This window comes from Leptonychotes weddellii, chromosome 9 (genome assembly GCF_054177405.1).
Source record: "Leptonychotes weddellii isolate Sample4059 chromosome 9, ASM5417740v2, whole genome shotgun sequence".
NCBI classification, from domain to species: Eukaryota; Metazoa; Chordata; class Mammalia; order Carnivora; family Phocidae; genus Leptonychotes; species Leptonychotes weddellii.
The window spans coordinates 123,893,181-123,919,783 of NC_138377.1; the positions used below are offsets into that span (position 1 = coordinate 123,893,181).

The window sequence follows — 26,603 nt, forward strand, 5'->3', positions numbered from 1 at the left end:
GGACTCGATCCTGGGACTCCAGGATCATGACCTGAGCCGAAGGCAGTCGCCCAACCAACTGAGCCACCCAGGCGCCCCTGAAGTATGTATTATTATCGGTGTGTTAGTCTTGAGGAAGATGGATCTCTGAGAGTTTGAACTGTTGGCCATCCGCCATCTTGAAAGCATTGGAGGGGCCAAGCAGAGAGGCTGCTTGCCTCCAGAGTGCCCGCACTTAAACACCAGGTATAGAAATGCAATAAAGTTGAGTGATACAGGGAGGTAGAGATGAACTCTCTCACCAGTTAATATGAGTGGGCACACATTATATAGAAGACGTATTTGTACAGTAAAAAGAAATGTGCCTAGCCCTTGTCCTCATAGACGGAAGCTCACAATCTGGTAAAGACGCACACACGTATGCACACACAGGTAATTCACAAAAATAATAACTCACAAAGGACTGAAAGGTAGCAGTGTAGGCGTGTGCTATGAGACATCTCTCCCATTCATTCCTCTCCGCATTTAAGAAATGGTTTACAAAGAGCCCAGATGTCCATTGACAGATGAATGGATGAAGAAGAGGCAACACACACACACACATACACACACACAGGAATATTACTCAGCCATCAAAAAGAATGAAATCTTGCCATTTGCAACAATGTGGATGAACTAGAGTGTATTATGTGAAGCGAAATAAGTCAGAGAAAGACAAATACCATATGATTTCACTCATACGTGGAATTTAAGAAACAAAACAGATGAACATAGGGGAAGGCAAAGAAAAATAAGATGAAAACAGAGAGGGAGGCAAACCATAAGAGACTCTTTTTTTTTTTTTTAAAGATTTTATTTATTTATGACAGAGAGAGACACAGCGAGAGAAGGAACACAAGCAGGGGGATTGGGAGAGGGAGAAGCAGGCTTCCCGCTGAGCAGGGAGCCCGATGTGGGGCTCGATCCCAGGACCCTGGGATCATGACCTTCAGCTACCTGAGCTGAAGGCAGACGCTTAACGACTGAGCCGCTCAGGCACCCCAAGACTCTTAACTCTAGGAAACAAACTGAGGGTTGCTGGAGGGGAGGAGGTGGGGGGATGGGGTAACGGGTGATGGGCATTAAGGAGGGCACGTGATGTGATGAGCACTGGGTGTCATATGCAACTGATGAATCACTATATTCTACCCCTGAAACTAATAATAAACTAAATGTTAACTAAGTTGTATTTAAATTTAAAAAATTTAAAAAAAGAAATGGTTTATAAAGGTACATATGTAGATCTCATGACAGAGGAAGACACACATAGGTATATGCATAAATAATGATAGACAGAAGGACATATAAAGATACAGAATATGAGATATGGATCTATAGAGATTTTGAGATACAGGTATGTGGAGATTGAGATACAAACAGAGGGAAAAATGTTGAAGGTAAAACCGTGGCCCAGGATATTCCTCGACTCCAGCAGAGGGGCCCGAGGAGAGAGGAGGCGTGGGGAGCGAGGGGGCCGAGCAAAGAGTATTCGTAATGCTCTGTTCATTTCATATACACAAAAATATACGACTACAGATGAAAACAGAAATAAAAATGTAAAGGGAGGGACAGCTTCAGTTCCTCTGTTTTAAGGAGCCTGGGGCCGTGATGAGAGTCCTCTCAGCCATGCACCGTGAGGCTTTCTGTCACTCATAGAGTGAAACTCCGTCCCCACGAAAGAGAGGCACGTGGTGAATCGGAGAAGGCTCACACGCTCGGGGGGATGCGGGTGGGGGGCTGCCCGAGGGCCCTGCAGCCTGCAGCCTGGGCCCTTCCCGGCTCCTGACGCCTGCTTCTGTCCGCAGGTCGTGGGCTGTGACCGGCACCTGGGGAGCAGCGCCCGGGAGGACAACTGCGGCGTCTGCGCTGGTGATAGTTCCACCTGCAGGCTCGTGCGTGGACAGTCGAAGTCGCACGTTTCTCCGGAGAAAAGTAGGTTTGAACCCCACTGCGATGTGACCCCTCCCAGCAGGCCGCGCTCCAGACCCGCTGGGCCCGGAGTACCGGCTTCCCGACGCTCAGCTTTTCTCGTGGCGAAGCGCCGTGGGCTGGTTTTCCAAAAGTCAGATTTCTTCCAAAGCGTGTCTGTCACATTTTTGGTTCCGTTTTTTTTTCCAAGAGGACCTGTTTCTTTGAATCCTGACCGATGCAGCATATGACGAGTTTTTAAAAAATATTTGCCATTGTTTAAGGTAAAGCATGAAGTCATAACTTTTTATTTGTCTCCCTTGCTTGCTAACAAGGTGGAACATCTTTTTTTTTTTTTTTATTTGAGAGAGAGAGAATGAGAGACAGAGAGCACGAGAGGGAAGAGGGTCAGAGGGAGAAGCAGACTCCCTGCCGAGCAGGGAGCCCGATGTGGGACTCGATCCCCAGACTCGAGGATCATGACCTGAGCCGAAGGCAGTCGCTTAACCAACTGAGCCACCCAGGCGCCCTAAAGATTTTATTTATTTGAGAGAGAGAGAGAATGAGAGAGAGCACATGAGAGGGGGGAGGGTCAGAGGGAGAAGCAGACTCCTTGCCGAGCAGGGAGCCCGATGCGGGACTTGATCCCGGGACTCCAGGATCATGACCTGAGCTGAAGGCAGTCGCTTAACCAACTGAGCCACCCAGGCGCCCAAGGTGGAACATCTTGTCATGTAATTCTTGCCCGCCTCTACCTTCTCATCTTTCGGTCATCTACTGAAGTCACTTACTCGTTTCTCTGTGTGGACGTTGTTCTTTTCCCCACCGTTGCGAGCTTCTATTATATCCTGAGTGTTAACCTTTTGTCTGTTTTACCTATTTTATTTTACTTTTACTTTTCAATTTTTTGGTGATACCTCTTTTAAACATGGATCTCCGTTTGGTACTTGACTTTCAATATTGTTTGTGTTTTTAGGGTTGTTGGTTTCTAAGTTTCATATGCTCAGAAATTTTCATTTTTCTCTCTTAGTAGTATCTGCCTTTTTTAATCCTTTGATTTGGGGGTCAGTAAACATTTTGGGTAAAGGGCGAGAGAGTAAGTATTTTAGGGCTTTACAGGACATATATTTCCGGTCTCAACGATTCGCCCTGCTCTTGCTGCACCAAGGCACCTACAGGTGACTTGAGAACAATGGGCATCGCTGTGTTCTAATAAAACTTTATGTACAACTGTATCCGTTCAAGCTAGGCTTGCTGTGGACGTCAGCCACGGAAACTGGGGAGTGGTGACAAGAGGTACCCCAAGGCCCAAAGGCGACCGTGGCAGCGAGCAGCCGTGATGGGAAGGGGCCAGAGGTCGAGAGGCGTCTGTCACCTGTTACTGACTGAAGGAGGTGCGGCTGGTGACCCACGGGCGAGTCTGTTATGTCATCACTTCCTTAGTGAGCATCCCAGGGGAGAAGAGGTTCCGCCAGAGCAAGCTGACGCAGAAGCAAGTGAGAGCGTGGAGGGCGAAGGCCACGCCTGGGATGCTGTGAAGCAGGGCTGCATGGGTGGTGTGCATCTGAGGGACCTCAAACCTCAAAGTGGTAGCAAGGACCCTTCCAAAAATACCTCATGCAAGCGTGGCTGGTCATACTGGACCTCCCCTGTCGTGGGTGCTGTTAGCCGAGGCTTCTTACTATGTGTCAGCAAGCAAATCCTCCCGAGGGGACCTGGCTGGAGTCTGGAGGGGCTCACCCACCCACTCGGGAGCCACAACTGTGGCTTTTCTGGAGGCTGCAGGGATGCCCTCTTCTCAAATCCTGCCTGGGTGTTCTAACCCCCTTTGGTGCCCAGGTGGTCAGTTAGACATCGACCGCAGACCTGGGGCCACATCCTTCACCTCCTGGAGCCTTCCTCCCCAAGCACCTGCTCACTGCTCTGTGTCCTCGCCAGGACTTCCTCTCTCCACTAGTTGCCGCGAGCACCTTTATGTTTCAAAGCCTTTTTTTGTAATTACAGTCCATCTTACCGAGTGACATTGTCCTTTGGGAAGAAGGCTTGCTTTTCAGTACTTAGAATGCACATGAGACATTCATAACAAAACAGCACACTCTGGTTTTGAAGCTTTCCTTTTTCCATTTTTTTAAAAGTAAATATATATATATATGTATTTTAATTCTGACAAAAAAACTAGACTTGTTATAAATTCAAGAGATTAACTGTGATCTGTATGGTATTTAAATAAGCAATATCTAAACATCTAAAAGAAGTATATAAATATATATCCAAAATATACAGAAAAAGAAATGAGAATGGAATCAAAAGGCTTATAAAAAGTGAGATAAACTCAAAAGAATGTAGTAATGGAGGGGAAAAATATAAGGCATACAGAAATTAAAAAAAAAACAAAAAACAACCCAGACTTTATTTACAAAAATAGGCAGTAGGCTGAATTTGACCCTCAGGTTGTAGTTGGCGGCCCCCTGCCTGAAAGGGAAAAAATTATTCCTGTGTGTTTTCTGCCAGCACTTTTATGGTTTTGTTTTCCTCCTTTAAAATCTGTTCATTTGAGATCATCTTCTTTTTTAAAAGATTATATTTATTTATTTGACAGACAGAGACACAGCTAGAGAGGGAACACAAACAGGGGGAGTGGGAGAGGGAGAAGCAGGCTTCCCGCCGAGCAGGGAGCCCGATGCAGGGCTTGATCCCAGGACCCTGGGATCATGACCTGAGCTGAAGGCAGACGCTTAATGACTGAGCCACCCAGGCGCCCCCATTTGAATTTATCTTGACGTAACTTATGAAATAGGGATTTTACTTATTCTCTCCAAATGGGGAGAGCACCATGGGAGGGGTAGAGGGTGGGGAGGGTTTTCCAGGTGGAGGAAACACGAAGTTCATGGTGTGACACTAAAGGAAAGTCCTGGTATCCTTGAGAAACTATTAATATGTCATTCAGGCCTGAATCCTCTTCCACCCTGGACAGGGTGGAGGATGAGACAGACGGCATTCTGGAGGTAACCACGGAGGCCCTCATTGTTGTGCTGCACACATCATGTTAAGTGGAGTCACTCGCGCAAGTCCAGGCAGAGGATTGACATGGTTCGATCTGTGTTTTAATAAAATAATTCTGGCGGCAGTTGGAAGCTGGACTCCCTGTGAGATGAGCCTGGAGGCAAGGAGTCCAAAGGGGAAGCTTTTTAAAAAAATACTCAAAGGTGTTCGAAATCGTGAGGCCCTAGTCTAGGGGGCATGGTGGGAGAGGTAGAGGAAGGAACAGACCAGAGAGATCTCTAGTGGGTAGAACTGCAGAGTTTGATAATGCTTGGGATGAGGACCACAAGAGCCAAGAAAGAGGATGATGCGAGCACTCCAACTTGAGCGGCAGAGTGGATATGTTTGCTGTTCCCTTGGGTGACGGGTTCACGAAGAGGGGTCCCGTACCAAAGATCAGGGCTCAGCTCCTTGGATTTTTCCTTCTCTTGGGAAATTTGCCCCCGTAAGTATTAAATATCTCGGTACCTTTCTGATACCTTCAAACAGATGTTGATTATATTTTGTTTCTGGTTGAAGGTTGGATCTGAAATATGGCAGTCCATTTTTGGCTGGTGGCAAAATCCCCTTATTGGTGGTAAACTAAGTTAGGTAGGTCCACCCAAAGAGAGTGTGTAGAATATATCAGGAGGCCAAGAATTGCATCGTGGGGAGCATCCAAAGTCAAGGCATTTAGTCAGTGGAGAAATTTAAGGGAATCTGAATGAGACGAAATGAAAAGAGTAGGTAAACGCAGAACTTAGCAAAAGCAGGGTCATGGAAGCCAGAGGAATGAGTAATTCCAAAAAGGGGGTAATGGTCAACCATGCGAACTGCTGCTGTGATACGGATTGGAATAAGAGTCCAGAATGTACTCTTTGGCAATTTGAAGACCCATCTGTGACCTTAACAGGAGTGGTCTTCATGAATTTCAGGCTGAAGCCAAAGCCTGATTGCAGTGGGTTGAGGAGGGAGCAGAAGGTGAGACTAGGTAGAGGGAAAGATTTGCCCGGACAGAAGGAGGCTACACACCCACACCATGTCAGCAGCTGGATGACTATACAGGCACCGTGGAGAACACGTGAGAGATGAGCAGTGTTCCAGCATATTGACTTTTTTTTTTGTACTATCCATTAAGAGGTAAGAGTCAGCTGCGTAAGTGTGAGAGCTCTCATCAAAGAGTCCCCATCAAAGAAAGGAGGGGAAGGAATTCATCAAAGACAGGAAAAAGGTAGAGGAATCGCTGTGAGGGCTACCTGCGATTGGAAACCAGGAATTCGTAGAGATTCGTTCATGAAGGAGCTGGCCTTAAGCAGTGGTGCACCAGTGAGGGATGCATTCCAGTACAAATCATGGAAAGTTCAACTTACAAATGCAGGACAGTCTGTAGGAGGCAGTCAAGGTTGGGGAAGCTGTTCTGCTATGTCTTTAAGGACCCAGGCTCCCCTCTCTCTCTCCTTGATCATCCTTAGAAGATGGCTTTCCTCTCTGCAGTCCCAAAGTCCCTGTTAAACATTTGCACCCGTCCACACCCAGACCATAAAGATGGTGGTGCAGAAGACATTCCTTGAATGCTCTACCCTTTATTCAGGAAGGGAAGTCCTCCCCGGGGAGTTCCGCCTCTTCACCCAGAACTGTGGCACGCACGTGCTGGCTTCTAAGGAGCTGGGGAAGCAAGTAGACAGCATTCCACCCTCTCTGGTATTACTAACATCGATACAGTGCTTTACCAGTCCCAGAGTTCTCTTCAGGCACAGAGTATCACTTAATTCCACCAACCCCCTTCCATTGTAGTTTTGCTCTTGTCGAGCCCATTTGAGAGATGAGGAGACTAAGGACCAGAGATGTTAAGGAACATCTCTCATAACCAATTATGAAAGGCGATATAGGGAAGTGGCTAAGAAATTGGGCTCTGGGGCCAGGGTTGAAATCCGGGGTTTGTTGCTTACGACTGTGTAAGCAGAGCAAGTTCTTTTTTTTTTTTTTTTTTTTTTAACTTCTGTGTGTATTTTGGTTTTCTCATTGACGCTGGAATCAGCAATAGTACTGCCTTTGTAGAGGTGTTGTCAGGATTAATAAGACATATGGCTCCTTTGGGTACCGAAGGATGTCGCACCTTTTACGTACATTCAGTGTCAATGTGGATATTTGTAAACAGAAGTCTAAGTCAACAGTCTGTCAATCTGGGTCTTGTTTTTAAGAGAGCTGCTGATGGGTGTGGAGGAAAACCTTGTCAGAGGTGTCAAGGAAGAGTAAATTAGGGGAGAAACTAACGGTGGAGGGAAGATGCAGCTCCGGGGAAGACCGTGAAGAGCCAGGCTGGACTGTGAAGAGTTAATTCAAGTCGGCTTTTGGACGAGAAGACCAGAAAGGGGAACGTAATCACCAGCTTGGGTGTTGGGGATGCGCCTAGTTAGCGTTGGCTTTCAAAAGCCTGGAAGTCTCATCAGAAATAAACATCATCTTGTCAGGGTCCAACAGAGATTAGAAATGGAGATACTTCTAATTGAACCAGGGGAGAAGCCGAGTGAAATTGGGTCAAGAAACCAGTCTTTCTGGGGAAGTGTGCCGAGGAGGCCCCGAAATGGGAAGGGACGGATGGGGTGGCGTGTTGGCTGGAAGGGGTCTGGTTGTATTTCACAGTTTCGTGCTCCTGGTAAGGTAGATCAGATTCTCTCTGTGTGTCTCTCTCTCACACACGCATTGATTTTCACTTTTGGGATTATAGATCCTTTTGAGAATCTATTGAAAGTTTTGCATTTTCCCTCCATTTTCTTGGAAATGCATAGTACCCATAAGGCCCAAATTTGCCATTCTGATTTTTTTGAGGGCGTCTCAGACTCCTGTGCCAGTTCAGGACATTCCAGGTCACAAACCCCTAAAAATCTAATCTTTTTGATTAATTTCCACAAAGAAAGGGCAACGGCAGTGTCCGGCAGGTGAGGTGGCTTGGTGAGAGCGGGGCTGCTGGCCCATCACCAGGCACCGTACGTATGTGCTTGGGCTCCGGCAAACGTTAGCAGATCCCTGCCTGCGTGAAAACACGCTGCTTCTCGTCCTGGATTTTCAGTACAGCCCCTTCATGTCTGTTACTGCTCCAAAACTGGCCCGCCACAGCCGTTCTTGGCTGGGATTTTCCGTGGGCCATATGGAAGCACTTCCCTATAATCATGCTTTGTGTGAAAGAAATGTGGGAAACCAAGCCATGTCTCTCTCCCCGAGTGCGCATCACCGGGCCTGCAGAGTCCACGAAGCTCCTACGTCCTCACCTTGGCAAGCAATCATTCCTGCCTTCCTTGGGGCTCACGCTGAGGCAGGCCACGGCCGTGGGACGCCATTGGCACAGCCTTGCTCTGGACAAAGTGCTCAGGGTTGCTCCTGGGATATCATTTCCACCAGGCAGCCAGGCAGGTTCAAGGTCCTAGTGCCGGGAGCCAAACATTTGCTATGAGAAAAATCTGAAATTAATCCAGATAGAACACACAAATTTCCTGTTCTGCAGGAGAGGGGGAGAGACTGAACCAACAATGGCATAAATAGCTTTGGGTGGGGCCACTCGATTTTTAAAGAGAGAAAACTCTAAACACAGCAACAAAGAAGCAAGCACATCTATGTGGAGTCTTGATTTGGCACTTAGGGACTCTATTGTGTTTCCAGGTTTGTCCATTATATACATATTTTTAAGTAGATGCCACACCCAGTGTGGAGCCCAATGTGTGGCTTGAACTTACGACCCTGAGATCAAAACCTGAGCTGAGATCAAGAGTTGGACACTTAACCAACTGAGCCAGCCAGGTGCCCCCACTATTTTGGTCTTATCCACATAAAGGTGCACATGCATAAGGCAAATAAACAAGCTCAGCTGCTCTGCTCTGGGCTGTTTTTGTGTTTTTACCTGGTAGCAACTAAGCCTGTTCATACAGGGATGCCCAAGGCTGACCCGGAACCCCAGCATTTCACTGGACTTTGACATTTTAAGATGACCACACCCTCTTACCAAACATCCCTCGCTCAGTACTCCTGACAGAAATAGAATCCTGGGCCTGGAGGGTTATTATTATGACATTTTCTCTTCATACACAGGCCATTTTTCCTTTGACTGTCACTTCCAAAAATAGCCCGTACCCTGAACTCATTCCGTAACAGGGAAGACTGCATCAGCTGTAATGTGGTTACATAGGCTGTCTGCTCACATCATCTCTCTCTGCCTCCTCATTCATCCTTCGAGGGCAGATCTCTGACCAATTATATTCCTGTACCAGAAGTCTGTGTGGCCAAGGAATATTCAAGTCCAACACCCTGTTAATTTTAATGAGATATTTCCCCCTGTTTAATTCAATGAGAGAGAGCACAACATAGAGGAAAGATCCTGATGCTGAATATCTAGGGCCCTGTGTTCCTTCTCTTCCTAGCTTGCTTACACTTGAGCAAAATGACGTGCTGGCTCCATTAAGAAGGAGTGCCGTGGAGTCTGTTTTTCACAGAGTAGCCAGACTGACCATTAACTCCCCAGCTTAAAACCTCTTCATGAATTGCCTTTATACTTATGCTAAAATCCATACCCTTTCCATGACCTTCAAAGTCTTACATGGCTGGCTCTAGTTATGTCATGTGCACCATTTTGCCCCTCATGCACTAGGCTCCAGTCTTACTATCTGGAAGATTCTAGAGTGCCAAGTGCCCTTCTCCTTACCCCCCACCATGCGCTTTTGCACTGACCAGTCCCTAGACCTGGCATACACTGCCCTCAACTCTTAAACACGGTTGTGTCTTTCTCCACCTTGAGCTCAAGAGTCACCTCCTCAAGGAGGCTTTCTTCACCCAATCTACTAATCTAGAGTTGACTCTTCTCTTTTCTGTTTAATTCCTGCTTGGCCTTTATAGAGCATGTCACAGGAGCTCAGTAGATGCTGAACGAATGAATACAGGCCTTTGCTAGAGATGATTCTGCTTCCTATTATGGTTTCACTGGGACTAAATCATGTTGTGCAACAGAATTGCACTGGAAGCCAGAGACTGGGGTAATAACCTCAGCTTGGCCACTAACTATCTGTGATCTTAGGCAGGATCACAGGGGCCTTGGCTTTTTCATCTGTATACTAAAAGTGTTAGCATGGATGATTTCCAAAACCTCTTCTAGCTCTGAAAGCTTATTAAGTATATCTGCAATTTATTTCTTGTTTTTAAAAACACAGATCTTGGGATTGAATGGAGGTCAGAGAAATAAGACCAGGATCTTATATGAAAACCTTTTCTAATGCTTTAATGAAAATGCTCAACAGAGGTGGCTTACCTTTATTCTTAAAGGGCCTGGGAAATTTTTTATATGCAAGAAAAGTGAGTTGGTGTGAAGTCTCCTCTTATCTCCCATGAACCACTGCTTGGGTACCTTCTACATGCTACCATCACTGCCTGCATGGGAGGGTTTTGTTTGTGTGCTGACCCCCTCATGAGCATGTGAGCTCATCAAGGGCCTTTCACACCTGGCCCAGTACCTGACACCTGGTATGTTCTCTGTAAAGGTGTATTGGCTTGATTGGAACAGGACTGAAGAACCCACTTAGACCAGATGCCCATGTGAATTAAAAGCAGAAGCAGTCTATTGGCAGCCAAGCCCTGTCCCACCTGGAGTCACCCAGGAGACCTGACATCTACTAACCAGATGAGAGCTTGGGGATTCTTAACAATAATAATTATCAGGATGGTAATAACAGTGGCATCCCTAGGTTCTGTGCATATGTACCAGGCACTGCGCTGAGTGCTTTTATGTATGATGTGATTTACTCTTCACCATAACCCTACAGAGTAGGTCCTATTACAGCCTCCCCTTTGACAAACAGGACAGTGACAAAGGGGCTCCCTGAAATGAAATGCATCGTTCAAAGCCTTACAGCAAGTAAGTGCTCGAGCTGATCTGACTTCAGAGTCCGTGTGCTGCACCACCCTCCTGAGCTGTCTTCCAAGATGAGCAAGAGGTGAAGTGTCCATAGAGGCCTAGAGAGATGGGGTCAGAACAAAGGAAGCAAAAAATGGAACCAGAAGTGGTGCAAAGGCTACCTCAACCCACCTGCCCATGGTTCCCCCTCTCAGAGCCTGGCCCCGTGGTCCCGAATCCAGCATGCACATCAGGACCACCTGGAGGGCTTGTTCCCTGTTCTAGTCCTCAAGCCCTACCCTAGAATTTTGGGGGGTAAATCTGTCACCGAATTTTCCAGGTGACTCTGATATGTGCCTTTGGTGAATACCTCTGCTTCTCAGCCTCTGATGGCCCTGTAGTGGAGGGAAGATCATTTTCCCTCTACCTTTCTAGGTTCTTGGCTGACAGCCCCCAGTAAGAAAAAGATTAACAGGAGAAAATAAATTGAATGATGTACGTATGTATGGGAGCCCCCCAGAGATGAGACTTAAAGAAGTGGCCAAACCAGGAAGCTTTTATACCTTTTAAACAAAGGAATGATAAATTTGTGAAGAATTGACAAGACAAGGGGTTTGGGCTGTGGGTGGTAAATGGTGAAGTAGTAACAAGGTTTGTTCATGAAGCCTTCTCGGCTCTAAATTCCTTGTGTCTGGTGATAAAGATGCCTTCTACGCTCCCTAGTATGGGGACTTATCTTCTGCTTTCAAGTGGACAAAGGAGGGACAGAGAGTCCTTGTTGCACCTGCTATTTCTCAAGTACTTTTAATTCAAAATAATCAATATGCCAAAGTGGCGTATCTGGGGTGACATATTCTGAACCCCTACTTCCCACTATAGAGTCAGAAGGCCAATGGACATTTAATCCTCACCGGGCTCTTGATTTCGGAGATGCAGTATAAAGGGCAGAGAAGCAAGTTACACTACAATGCTGGGGAACATCTGGACAGAAAGTTCTCACTTGCTGCTTGTGTGTAACAAAGCCCCCCTATTGCATGCTGTTCAAAGCCAGTCCTGGAAATGAGCATGGAAGTGTACATTCTTAGGCACCCTGCCTATTACCATGCTCTTTTGAGGTAAAGGCATTTTAGGCCAGTAAAGAAACAGAGCTCCAGGTTGGGAACAGATGCTTCTGAATAGACCCAAGAGCCGATGGCCAGGGATGCTCAGATGCGGATTCAGCAATAATTGATTTCCATGATATAGTGTGGAATTAGCTCGGGGCAGGACCGTGAGATGTCGTAGCAGGGCAGGTGATGGAAATCAGTTTTCAGCTTGCAGCTGGTTGCTCTCACCAAATCAAATCCCTGGCATGTCCTTTCTCTACTTTTAAGAAGTGGTTGTCAGTTTCTGAGTTTGACTTTCCCTGTCTTTGCTCATTGGCGTGTGTCATTTGTCCCATCTCTGGCTACAAAAGGCAGCGTGGACAGTCCTCCAGCTATGGGACGGGTGTCTCCATACACTGACTTTCCCTTCCTTCACCTCCCACAATCCCCTCCTCCATGTACAGAGCGACAGCTGAACTTGATCAAAACTGAGTACCCAACTTTGAAAAGTCATCAGCCCCCACTCTGCACAGTGTCCCACAGACCACCTCCTTCTAGTGTAAATGACACGGAGCAGTGATGGGCACATGAGCGCATTCACAAACACTGTTGTTTCTCAGCTTACAAAATGCTTTCACAGCCACTGTCTCGTTTTAAAGGAAAATCAGTGTTCTTTCCAATGTTTCCATAAGGTTGTTATTATTGTTCACATTAGTATTTATTGAGATACCTTCCTTCCTTTTTAAAAACACTCCTTTGTTCCTTGGGAATGGAGAGTGGGGGGCAGGGAGTGTGTGTGTGTGTGTGTGTGTGTGTGTGTGTTTTCACCTAAAGAACAGAAAGGAAAAATAAATGCAGGGTCAAGAAAGTAATGTGGAAAATGCTTGACGGAAAGTTTTATTCAGCAAAAAAACCCAACCGACCAAATTTTAAAAATTGAAAAACAAAAACCAGTAATGGGAGCGTGGGAATGAGCCTGTCAAAGGGAGAGTAAAGCTTCTCTTTTCTTGTAATACCATGGAATGGATATATTTATGTTGGTGTAGTTCTAGTTGGACATTATAGTGAAAATAAACAATCTGATATAAATTACAGTCCTTCTGGGCTGAAACTGATGTTTATTGATTAGTTAATATTGTGTGGACAGTTTACTTCCTGTACATCTTGCTACTTAGCAAAACTATGATCTGCAGCAGGAAATGAGACATAGAAAAAATATGATGGAACAGCTGGATTTGAGCATTTATGTGTGGGAGGGAAGTCCGTGGAAGCAAACTTAATGGATCCTTATGTCAGCCCCATGACTGCAAAATCAAACAAGTGAAACCCATAAAATGGAAGTCTGTAATGAACGTTCTTCTGATGAGTGAGTTTGGGTTTACACAATTATGATCCGGTCTCACAGTAGAAGTTAAGGTTAAGAGTGTAGCTTTTGGTTCTAGCCTCAACTCTACTGCCTTAGAACTCTGTGATCTTGGGAAAGTCATTTAAATGTGAAAAAGAAAAAATCCAGTTTTCTTACTTGTAGGAAAGGGTTTTTTATTAGAATAAAGGAGGTGTAATTTACCTGAAGTTACCTGGCATCATTCTTGGGGGCATAGCAGGTGCTCAGTGAGGTTTGAATAACTTACACTAACCCAGCCCTACTGGTGGTTAAGTTCCCGTCTAAGCCCTGTGCATATATTACCTCATTTGAACCCTCTCAAGATCCCCTCGAAACAAGTATACCTATTATCTTCATTTTATAGATGTAACTGAGGCTCAGAGAAGGTAAGAAACTTGCCTAAGATCACACAGCAATTGTAAGGGGCATTGCTGGTATTCCAAGCCAGGTTGTCTGGCTCCAGCATCTATGATCTTAATCACCCATCCATATTGCCTTTTCAGGTATTTTGTAGAGTAACAGTAATGCAGATGACATTTAACGTGACAAGAAGAAGTCCCTGGAAAATGGCCCAGTGAATAGCAGTATCAAAGATCTCTTACCCCAAATTTCAACTAAAAAGTTTTGGAATAGTTCAAACACTGAAAGTGTTCAGCTGGAACCAATACCCACCACCACCATCACCACCAAATCTGTTTTCAAGGACAGGGACCTGTTGCCATCAACATTGTAGGATGGGACAGAGAAGTAGCCTTTCCTCCAGTTGCTATGTTCTCAGCCATTGGAGTCTACACCATTAGAAAGTATATCTTAAAGCAGCCTCAGAGTCAGATCTGATTGGTGGCCTCTTTTGCAAACTTGCGGTAGGAGACTAAGTGGTCTATACTTAGCCTGTCCTGAAGCCCAAGTAGCACACTGCTTTCATGATATTGACAACTGGTTCCTCCCTCCATCAGGGTCTCTAGCTCTGGGTAGCTCCAGACTGAAGGGGAATTGACCAGGAGGCTATTTGGGATTTAAAAGTGGCCCATTGTAATAGACAAGACAGACAAAGCATGATAACAGTATTTATATCAGAGCTAGTAGAATTTCAGGCAAAAAGAAAAAAACACCAAAAACAAAGATGAGTATTTTATATCCATCGATGATGAAAAAATCAGCCTTAAAAATTTGCATTACATCAAAATATATAAAGAAAAAAGTATAAGAAGAAATGGCAAGAAGTAAAACTGCTGTGAGAAACTTTGATACATTTAAGTCAGTAAAAATTACATGTAGGGTCTGCACAGTATAATTATTGTTACATTAACAGGTATTACTGAACATTGTATTTTGAGGGAATATACTGTCTTTTTAAGCAGCTATGGACCATTTATAAAAACTGATTCTATGCTAGACTCCAAAGAAGACTGTGAAAAAAATCTCAGTAAAACAGACACCACCAGAAGAAATCTCGCCCTGAAGCTGCTCGCAGCCATTCCTTGCTCCCTCCTGTTGCAGAGGCACGAGTGTGTGTCTTCCTTTCCAAGGCTAGTTAATCTCCCCATCTGTGTCCTGGACTCCAGCCCCTCTGCTTCCTCAGAGATCCCACTCCACCCATCATCCCCTCTTCTCCATCTCTCCCTCTCTTCCTTTCCCATCAGGGTTAGAAGAGATCCCAGATTTCTTCCATCTTAAATACAAGTATAATTTTTTTTTTATCTAAGTGTAATTAACATACAGTGTTACATTAGCTACAGGTGTACGATATAGTGATTCAACAATTCTATACATTTCTCAGTGCTCATCACAATAAGTGTACTCTCCATCCCCTTCACCTCTTTCACCCCCGCCCCCACCCACCTCCCCTCTGATGACCACCAGTGTGTTCTCTGTATTTTAGAGTCTGAGTTGGTTGGTTGTTTGTCTTGGTCTCTTTTTTTTCTTTGTTCATTTGTTTCTTAAATTCCACATATGAGTGAGATCATATAGTATTTGTCTTTCTCTGACTTATTTCGCTTAGCATAATACTCTCTAACTCCATCCATGTTGTTGCGAATGGCAAGATTTCATTCTTTTTCATGGTGGAAATATATTCCAGTGCGTGTGTGTATGTGTATGACACACATACACATATATATATATCACATCTTCTTTATCCTTCCATCAGCCAGTGGACACTTAGGTTGCTTCCATATCTTGGCTATTCTAAATAAAGCTGCAATAAACCTAGGAGTGTATATATCTTTTCGAATTAGTATTTTCATTTTCTTTGGGTAAATACCCAGTAGTGGAATTAGTGGATTATATGGTAGTTCTGTTAATTTTTTAAGGGATCTCCATACTGTTTTCCACAGTGGCTGCACCAGTTTGCATTCCCACCCACAGTGCACGAGGGTTCCCGTTTGTCCATGTCCTCACTAACCCTTGTTATTTCCTGTTTTTGATTTTAGCCATTCTGACAGGTGTGAGGTGATAGCTCACTGTGGTTTTAATTTGCACTTCCCTGATGATGAGTGATATCAAGCAAGTATAATTTTAAGACTTGTGTGTGAATTATATATTAAAATATATGTATTTTAAATTCTCCACATCTTTAGCTGCCACCCTAATCTTCCCCCTATCTTTACTGACAGAGTTTGGACAAACTGTATGTACTTCCTGTCTCTTTACTCCTTCAGCATCTTTTTTTTTTTTTTTCAAACCATAGCCTTCTGTGCCTACTACTTAATTAAAATGCTTTTACAAAACCCAGTAACAGTTTTTACTGCTGTAGAGACTTTAGTACTGCTGGTCCCTCCCATCTCAAAATCCTCTCTCTTGCTAGACTTCTCACTGCATTTCTGGTCAGAGGCAGAGCTCTGCCATTTCCTGCAGGGCAGTGAGGAAATGCTGACAAGTTTGTTGACTGTGGAGCCGTCCTCCCTTACTGTCATTATGACCCGGAGTTTTCCCTCCCTATGCCTGCCCAGAATCAGTGCTATGCAAAGCAGGACTCACAAGCACGCAGAATCAGCACCTCCAGGGAGGCTGCTAGATCGGCAGGTTCTTGGGGGCCACCCTAAACTTCTGGGTCAGGATTTCTGTGGGTGGGGCAGGAATCTGTGTTTTAACAAGTTCTCCAGGTGCTTGTGGGAGGTACTGCCCTATAAAAGTATCAGGGAGACTTGACTTATCAAACTGTATGGGAGAGTTACAGAAATGGGAGGGGATTGCAGTTTAGGAGGAGAAGACACTTAACACTGTGTCGTATAGATTTCTTTTCCCATAATTCTAAGGACATTAAATCCTTTACAGTGGTCCCTTATAGGTTGCCCCTCATTCCAAGCCTTGCCCAGCTGCCCTACAATGTGCATTTCTCTCCAAGGTTAATACTATGGACAGCTGGGAATTCGTTCCCTTTTACACAGAAGAACATTTGTTCCCAGATTTGAGCATTCTGTCTAAAATCAAATGCCAGGGGTTCTGGTCTGAGAGGTTTCACCTGAGTGTGTAACTGTCAATGGGTGATGGTTGAAACACACACACAGACACACACACACACAGCAAATATCTGTAATATAAGCAACTATTAATAATTATACCTCTAAAGAATGGAATTGGTTTGAAGTTTGTGAGGTCATAGGGGATAACTTTTACCTTCTACTTTCCATCCTTCTGTGCCTTTTTGTATTAAAAAAAAAATCCTTAATTTTACTGTTATAAATTATTAATATATATTATACATACTCAACCATTTCCTCCACCCCAAGAAGAAAACACACTAATAGGATAACATACTGGCATTGTGATTCATTCATGACTTGCTTATTTTCTTTGCCTGGATATTCTAAATTTTCTGCAGTAAACACGTAGCATGTCATATACATAATACAAATTTGTTTTGAAAATGCATGTGCATCGGAATGCTTTCCTGAGCTGATGAAAACCTGTTTGGGCACATCACTTGGGTTTAGCACTCTTCCAAAATCTTTACAAGCTTAGGCTGTAGTGTCTGTGCATAATATAGCACAGACCTTCCACACATTTATGCATTTGAGGGCTGTACAGAATTGATAATTACATATAATTTTTGACACAGCTTAATTTTATCACTGAGCTTTTTGGCCTCTTCATTCTCAAAAGTCTACTTTATCTTCTAAAAATGTTGACCTAGAAAAACATGCCATGATTTATTTAACCAGACCCATATTAATGAACATTTAGGGTTTTTTCTTAGTTTTGCTATGCTTGTTCACATTTATACAAGTTTATCTTTGATTATGTTTTTATTTTTCAAAGATACTGCTAATTTTTCCTCCAGTAACATTTACTGCTATCTTCACAAATTAAAATTTATGAGAGCATTTCATTTTTACTAATAGAATAAATGAACTATATCTTGTTTTCAACCTGCATTTCTGTGATTACCAGTGAGTTGGGCATCTTTTCATAAGCTTCTTGTCATTTTAATTCTTTTTCCTTTGGACTATTTTTCAAGCATTTGGCCAATTTTCTTGTTAATTTATGTTTCTTTTTTTTTCTTATTCACTTGTAAACACTCTTTGTATATTAAGGAAACTGTCTATAATTGTAATTTTTTCTGTCTTCAACAATTTTATGTTTAAGTTTTATGTCAAATGAATTAATCTTTTCCTTTTCATTTTCTCAAGGCATTTTTATGTCTAGAAAGACATTTAAAGTTTTCTTTTTGTAGGTCATGCTCATTCTTAAAAAGTTTATTCCAAGGTATTCCATCTTTTTTTCTTGCCATTGCAAATGGGATATTTTCTTCCATTATGTTTTCTGATGATTATTGGTATTTCTGAAAGCTACTAACTTTTGAACATAGGCACACCTAGGAGATATTGGAGGTTCAGCTCCAGATCACTGCAATAAAGTGAATATCACAATAAATTGAGTCAAATGACTTTTCAGTTTCTCAGTGCATTTCAAAGTTATGTTTACACTATACTGTAGTTTATGAAGTATGCAATAGCATTATATCTAAAAAATGTATATACCTTAATATAAAAAATATTTTATTGCTAAAAAATGCTAACTGTTATTTGAGCCTTTAGTGAGTCATAATCATTGATCATAGATTACCATAACAAATATAATAATGAGAAAGTTTAAAATATTGTGAGAATTACCAAAATGTGACAAACAGATATAAAGTGAGCAAATACTGTTGGATAAATGGTGCCAGTAGACTTGCTGGATGCAGGGTGCCACAAACCTTTAATTTGGAAAGAAGGAAGGAAGGAAGAAAAAAGAAAAAAAAAGCAATATCCGCAAAGGGCAATAAAATGAGGTATGCATGTATTAATTTCCTCCTGATTTCTAATGCTTAGACTATTTTTTTTTTCTTGCCCAGTTACTTTGGCTAGTCTCCCTAAAGATCCTAAATCAAATGATGGTAATTAACATTCCATAATTTCCCTATTTAAGTAGCAGTGTTTCTAATATTTAAGCATAAAGTATATTAATCATATTACTGGCATTCTTTTTTAAGTAGGCTCCACACTGGGCATGGAGCCCAATGCAGGGTTTGAACTCACAACCCCAAGGTTGACACCTGAGCTGAGATCAAGAGTCAGATGCTTTACTGACTGAGCCACCCAGGTGTCCCTTTACTGGCATTTTAAAATCATGTTACAAACATTTGTTTTATTTTATTTACAGAGAGGTTTTTTTTTTTTTTTAATCAGGAATAGCTAGTGAATTATACCAAGAGAATTTTTAGAATCTATTCTCTTAGCCACTTTTAAATGTACCATCCAGCAGTGTTAACAATAGTCATCACCAGAATTTTATTAGAGAGTTCTGAACAAGGTTTTGGAAGCAAATTTTCAGATAATTATAATGTGCTACTTTGGTATTTATTATTAATTTTTTTAATTTAGTGTAGTTGACATACAATGTTTTATTAGTTTTAGGTGTACAGCATAGTGATTTGGTAAGTTTTTATTACTTTTAAATAAAAGTATTCCTTGACAGAGAAGTCAGATGCAAATAAAAAGTCATAAAGTTGTCTGTACTCTGTGTCATTCATCAATATAATATTTTTTACTCTTCTACCTTAAATAATACCAGTGAAGTGCATAATTTTGGTTATTGTCCTTAACGTTTTGGCCAGCCTCAGCTTATTAAGAATTGTAGTCACTCTGACTCTACTTGGAGATCCTTGTCACCCTCTAATATTATAAATGCTGTCTTAAAATCTGAAGCCATTGGACAATTAACTGAGCAATTTTTAAAAATAACATTGTAGAATAAAATCAATACATTTTTATTATATAAAATTCAGAAAATGCAGAAAATTCATAAGGAACAACACAAAAATCATTCATATTCCTAAACCTCGGAGAAGCATTTGTGACATGATGGTGTATGTGTCTATGGATATACATGCTATATTAACGATCCTTAATCGTTTTTGTCACCTCACACTATATTGTGGACCTACTTCTATGTTGGTATATGTAGACTGCCTCAGTCTTTCTGATGGATATGTCAACATATATTTAACAAACCCTCCATTCATAAATGTTTATGTGGTTTCCAATGTCCATTATTATTTCAAAAATGCTGCAGTGAACACTGTAAAGAGTTGTGATTTTATGTATGTAAAGTATGTTAAACATCTATCTGCACAATTACAAGATTTTTTTTCTGTAGGAAAAGTTCTGGGAAAGGCAGTTGCAGAATCAATTGGGATGCATAATAAAATTTTTGGTTGATATTGCCAAATTGCCTTTCACAAACATGTTGCCAATTACACTCCCACTCATAGTTTTAACAACTGTTTTCTCCATTTTTTCCAATGTGGGATATTGTCATTCTTTATAATTTGCTAAAAGGATAGATTAAAACTTTTAAGTGTATTTTTATTATATTAATTTTCCATGACTGAGCATTTTCTTATGTTTATGAGTTATTTTTTATTTTCTATGAAATACCTTCTCATATATCCTTCAATAATTGAAAGGATATTATTATTATTGTCGTATTATTAATAGGCATTTTCTCCCATTTTTCCTTTCCCTCTGATAGTTTTGCTTTATGTATCTTAGTACCATTTATCTAAAGCATATATGAAGGTCATGATAGCTGAATTATTCTCTAGATTATTATGAAGTGATCTTCCTTTATTTAATGTATTTTTGCCTTGAGTTAAACTTTGCGTGACAATCATACATGATTCCTGTTTTATTTTTGTATATATTTGCCTAGAGTGTAAGTTTAAATCTTAGACCTTTATTCTTCTAAATTAAGACTCTTTTTAAAAACATAATCACAAAGCCATTATTACATCTAAAAATTAACAATAATCCCTTAATATCATCAAATATCCAGTCTGTGTTCATTTTTCTGAGATCATCTCATAAATATTATCTTATAGTTTACTTGTTCAGATTAAATATGGTTTCCTTTAGTTCTTTGAGCATATTTAATATAGTTTATTTAAAGCTTTTGTCTAAAATTCCAACTCTGGACTTACTCAGAGACAGTTTCTGTTGGTTGCTTTTGTTTTTCCTGTGTATGGGCCATACTTTCTTGTTCTTTTGTAGGTCTTTAACTTTTTGTTGAAAATTGGGCATTTTAAATATAATGTTGCATATCTGGAAATCAAATTCTCACCCCCCCACCAGAGTTTGTTATTGTTTGTTGCTCCTGTGTGTTAAATAATTTTTTCCAATTTTGTAAAGTCTGTATTCTTTGTCACGTGTAACTACTAAAGTCTCTGCTCAGTTGGTTTAGTGGTCAGCTAATGACTTAAAATGTCTAAAATCAGTAAGTCTTTACTAAGGGGCTCTGGGTGTGTGTTAAGGCACAGTTCAACATTCAACCAGGCAGTTGACAACTCTCTTATAGCCTTTACTTCCTGCTTGTTGCAGAGTCTCAAGGTCAGCCAGAGGTGAGAATTTAGGGCCTTCTCATGTCTTCTCTGAGTATGGACACAGTCCTGAGCATGCACACAGCCCTCCACATATGTGTGGCCTTCTAGATTCCCAGGGGTGTGTTGGCACTTTTCAAAGCCCCCTGTGGACATCTCTATTCCCCAGCTTTTCCTTTTAAGCTTTTTGGATAGCTTGTTTTCTTCAACTGTTGTCTACCACCTTGGGCAGCCTCAATGTTAAACAATTGCCTCTGATTGTTTTGGACAAGTGCCCCTTGGGAAAAGGCTGTTTGTACTGGGCAAGCTCCTAGGTAGGTAAAATAAAGACAGCTTTGTGAGTGAGGTCTTCCAAGGAACCATCATTCAGGTCAAATAATGACAGTTGAGAATTGGAGCTTTGAAGGCGCTCCAACCATAATCCACCCCTGTAGCATCTTCCAGGTTGCTGATTTTCACAATGACTATGAGATGTTGGTTTTCAAGGTTACAGCGGAGGCTGAGAATGGGGGATATGGGACTAGGCAATTTAAAATGCCATAAAATTTGTTGTTCTTACCGAGTGTTTTTCTTGAATAAATTCTGCCCAGATTGCTGCAAGCCTTAGTTAATTTCCAGAATTTTGAAAATGTTGATTCTGACCATTTTTTTGTACATGTTTTCATGAAGGAGTGGTTTTCAGAGTTCCTTACTCCATCATTTTTGCTTGCTTATTCAAATTAGTCTCTAAATAAGATCCATATGTTGCATTTGTATGTTATGTCTCTTAATTCTTTTTTTAAATTATAAGTACATCCTCCTCTCTTTTTATCCTTAATTATGTTTCTTAATTTGTTTTTAATTTAAGTATGTCCTTTTCCCCCCTTGATATTTATTTGTTAAGGAAGCTGTTAAAGAAATGATATTCATTTGTCTTACAGATTTTCCCATAATCTATATTTTTCTCATTACATTTCCATGATGTGATTTAGTATTTTCCTTTGTACCCTACATTTCCTATAAGTAGGTTGTTAGATATGAAAGCTTGATCATAATCAGATGTGTTTGTTTGTTTTGGTAAGAATACTTTAAAGTAGGTGTTATGTACTTCCTAATGCATCATATTAGGAGACACATAATGTATGGTTTTCTGTCTTACTGTGATGGATACTTAATGTTTAAATGATGATAATATATCAGGCCTTCATTTATCAGCTTGGGTACTTCTATAAAGAAAAACTTCACCTCATCAGCTGTTTGGTTTCCCTGAAGTACAATTTGTGTAGAAAGGCATGGTAAATGCATTATTCTTTTGTCTTTATTTATCAGTTTTCAAAACAATGAGCTGGTTTGTAGCATCCTCAGAATGTGACCAGTGATTCTTTCCAGTGTTATTAAGGACTTAAGGATTTAAACATATTTCATGTGATTCACTTCTTTGCAGTTATTATTCTTATTAATGTTCAGATTGTCACATTTTTGCCCAATTGGATACTCTTTATGTTGACTCTGAAGTCCTTTCACATAACTTCAGTTCAGTTCACATGATTCATATCTTTGAGAGCTCCCTTACTTTTATTATTCCATAACAAAATTCTAGGATTAGCTAGTTCCTTTTCTGACTCAGACCTGGATTGAACCGTTTCTTTAAAGGAGCCCTGGTCCTTTTTAGTGGGAAATGGCATTTGGAGGCACCACATGGATGCAAGGATGTTCATTCTTATTGAGTTGGTTAATATTTTTTGGATTTTCAGGCGATAGACTAGGAATAAATATTAGAGTGTATATATATGTATGTGATATAGTATATTAATATATTAACATTTATGTAAGTATGATATATGTTAGTTATAAAATACAGTTAAAATATACAATTAAATATTAATTAGAATGCACGAAAGCAGTTTATTTAATATCAGAATACTTACTGAACTTTTTTTGGAATTTGTAGTTTTTTTCCCTAGTTTTATTGAAAAATAAATGATGAACATCACTGTATGGGTTTAAGGCATACAATATGATGGTTTGACTTACATATATTGTGAAATGAGTACCATAGTAGGTTCAGCTAACATCCATCTTCTCATATAGATACAATTAAAAGAAAAGAAAGAAGAAAAGGAATAAGGAAAAAAAATTATCCTTGTGATGAGAAAATTTCTCCTATATATTATACATCACTGTTAGCTGTAGTCATCCTGTTGTATGTTACATCCCTAGTCTTTTTGTCTTATAACTGGAAATTTGTACCTTTTAATCACTTGCTTCCAATATCTCCTTCCCCCATGCTCTGCCTCTGGTAACTACCAGTCTGATTTGTTTTTCTATGAGTTTGTTTTTGTTTTGTTTTGTGTTTATATTCATACAGTGTTTGTTTTTCTCCAGCTGACTTATTTTTCTTAGCATAATGCCTTTGAGGTCCATCCATGTTCTTGCAGATGGTAGGATTTTCTCAGTTTTTAATGGCTGAATAATATTCCATTGTATACATATATACCACAACTTATATCTTTTCATTCATTGATGGACTCGTAGGTTGTTTCCATGTCTTGGCTATTGTAAATAATGCCTATGAACATGCAGGTGCAGACATCTTTTTGTTAGTATTTTCATTTCCTTTGGTTATATTCCCTGAAGTGGAATTGCTAGATCATAGAATTGCTCTAGTTTTCGTTTTTTGGAGATACTCCATACTGTTTTCCACAGTGGGTGTTCCAATTTATAATCCCACCAACAGTGCACAAAAGTTTCCTTTTATCCAAATCCATGCCAGCATTTGTTATCTCTTGTCTTTTTTATTATGGCCATTCTAACATGCATGAGGTGATTTCTCATTGTAGTTTTAATTTGCATTTCCCTAATGGCTTGTAATGTTGTGAATCTTTTCATGTACCTATTGGCCTTCGGTATATCTTCTTTGGCGATATGACTATTCAGGTCCTTTGCCCATTTTAAATTGGGGTTTTTGTTTGTTTTGCTATTGAGTTGTATGAGTTTGTTCTAAATTTTGGATATTAACCCCTTATCAGATATATGCTTTGCATATATTTTTTTCCATTCCATAGGTTGTCTTTTCACTTTGTTGATGGTTTCTTTTGCTGTGCAAAAAAACTTTTTAGTTTGATGTAGTCCCATTTGTTTATCTTTTATTTTGTTGCTTGAGCTTTAGGTATTATATCAAAAAAATCATTACCAAGACCCATGTCAAGGAGCTTGTATTCCTATGTTTTCTTCCAGGAGTTACATGGTTTCAGATATTACATTTAAGTCTTTAAACTATTTCAAGTTAATTTTTGTGAGTGGTGTAAGATATGGGTCCAGTTTTATTTTTTTACATGTGAAAATCCAATTATTCCAGCATATTTATTGAAGAGACTGTTTTTTCTCCATTGAGTATTCTTGGCTCCCTTATCAAATATTAGTTGACGGTATGTGCTTGGGTTTATTTCTGGGCTCTTGATACTTTTCCATTGGTCTATTTTTTTGTTTTTGTTATGACATACTACACTTCAAAAAAAAAAGATTTAGTTATTTGAGAGAGAAGGAGCGAGCAAGCATGACGGGGGAGGGGCAGAGGGAAAGAGAGTCTTAAGCAAACTCCGTACTGAAGACAGAGCCTGACGGGAAGGGGGGGGGCTGGATCTCATGACCCTGAGATCACAACCTGAGTTGAAACTGCCAGTTGGACACTCAACTGACTGTGCCACCCAGGTACCCCAACATTCCACATGTTTTAATAACTGTAGCTTTTCAAGTATAGCTTGAAAGCAAGAAGTTTGATGCCTCCTGCTTTGTTATTCCTTCTCAGGATTTCTTTGTCTATTTGGAGTCTTTTGTAGTTCCATGTAAATTTTAAGAGTATTTTTCTACTTCTGTGAAAAATGTTATTAGAAACTTAATAGGGATTGCATCAAATCTATAGATGGCGTTCGGTAGTATTGATATTTTAACAATATTAATTCTTCCAAACCATGAACATAAGATATCATAAGATATGTTTATATTTATATGTATCTTCAATTTCCTTCATCACTGTCTTGGAGTTTTCAGAGTAGAGATCTTTCACCTCCTTCATTAAATTTGTCCCTAAGTATTGTTTTTGATGCTATTGTAAATGGGATCAATTTCTTTTTTTTTTCCAAAAGATTTATTGTTAGTGTATAGAAATGCTGCTGATATTTGTCTTTAAAAAAAAAAGAAAAGAAATGCTGCTGATATTTGTATGTTAATCTTACGTTAACTCTTTAGGATTTTCTATACAGTTGACTCTTGAACAACAATGAGTTTGAACTGCATGGGTCTACTTATATGTGGATTTTTATTTTTGATAAATCCAGTCCAGTACTGTAAATGTATTTTCTCTTCCCTATGACTTTCTTGAAAACATGTTCTTTTCTTTAGCTTACCTTATTGTAAGAATACAGTGTATAATACATACAACATATAAAATATGTATTCATCAGCTTACTTTATTGTAAGAATACAGTGTATAATACATATAACATATAAAATATGTATTCATTATGTTATCTGTAAGGCTTCTGGTCAATAGTAGGCTATTAGCAGTTAAGTTTTGGGGGAAGTTATATGCAGATTTTTGATGGCATGAGTGGTTGATGCCCCTAACCTCCGCATTGTTCAAGGGTCAACTTTATAAAAAATCATGTGATTTGCAAATAGAGACATTTTTACTTCTTCTTTTCCAATTCTGGTATCTTTTATTTCTTTTTCTTGCCTTATTGCTCTAGATAGGACTTCCAGTACTGTGTTGAATAGAAGTGGTGAGAATGGGCATCTTTTTCTGTTCCTGATCTTAGAGGAAAACCTTTCAACCTTTCACCATTCACTATGATGCTGGCTGTGAGCTTGTTATATATTACCTTTAATATGTTGAGATACATTTGTTCTATGCCTAATTTGCTAAGAGTTTTTATCATGAGTGGATATTGAAGTTTGTCAAATGCTTTTTCTGTTTTTATAGAGATAATCATAGGGTTCTTTTCTTTCATTCTATTAATGTGATGTATCACATTGATTGATTTGTATATGTTGAACCATTCTTGCATCCCAGGAAATAAATCCCACTTGATTATGGTGAATGATCATTTTAATGTGCTATTGAATTTGGTTTGCTAGTATTTTATTGAGAATTTTATGTCTATATTCATCAGGGATGTTGGCCTGTAATAGATTTTTTGTTCTTGAAGTTTTACTTGACAATTTACAAATAATGGTATTTAAAATTTTTTCTTTCTAACATATATTCCTATAAGTTATTTGTTTTCTAATTACATTGAATAGCATAAGGATCTCCAGAAGAGCATGGAAAAGATGGTGATGATAATCCTTGCTTTGTTACTATGATGGAAGTAATTCTAATGTTTCACCATGAAGTCTGCTCATGGCTTCTTACTCTTTATCAAATTGGGGCTGTTTCTTTCTATCCTTGGCTTTAATAGGAATCTTATAATG

General features: G+C 40.4%; 1 protein-coding gene across 1 annotated transcript in view; it reads left to right on the forward strand.

Moving 5' to 3' along the window:
- The window catches only part of ADAMTSL3 (ADAMTS like 3), a 235,757-nt gene that overhangs the window by 54,126 nt on the left and 155,028 nt on the right, over nt 1-26,603 (forward strand). Inside the window, exon 5 of the mRNA XM_081831893.1 lies at nt 1,824-1,950. Within this exon, the coding sequence (XP_081688019.1) occupies nt 1,824-1,950 (127 nt within the window). The remainder of the gene's footprint in view (nt 1-1,823; nt 1,951-26,603) is intronic.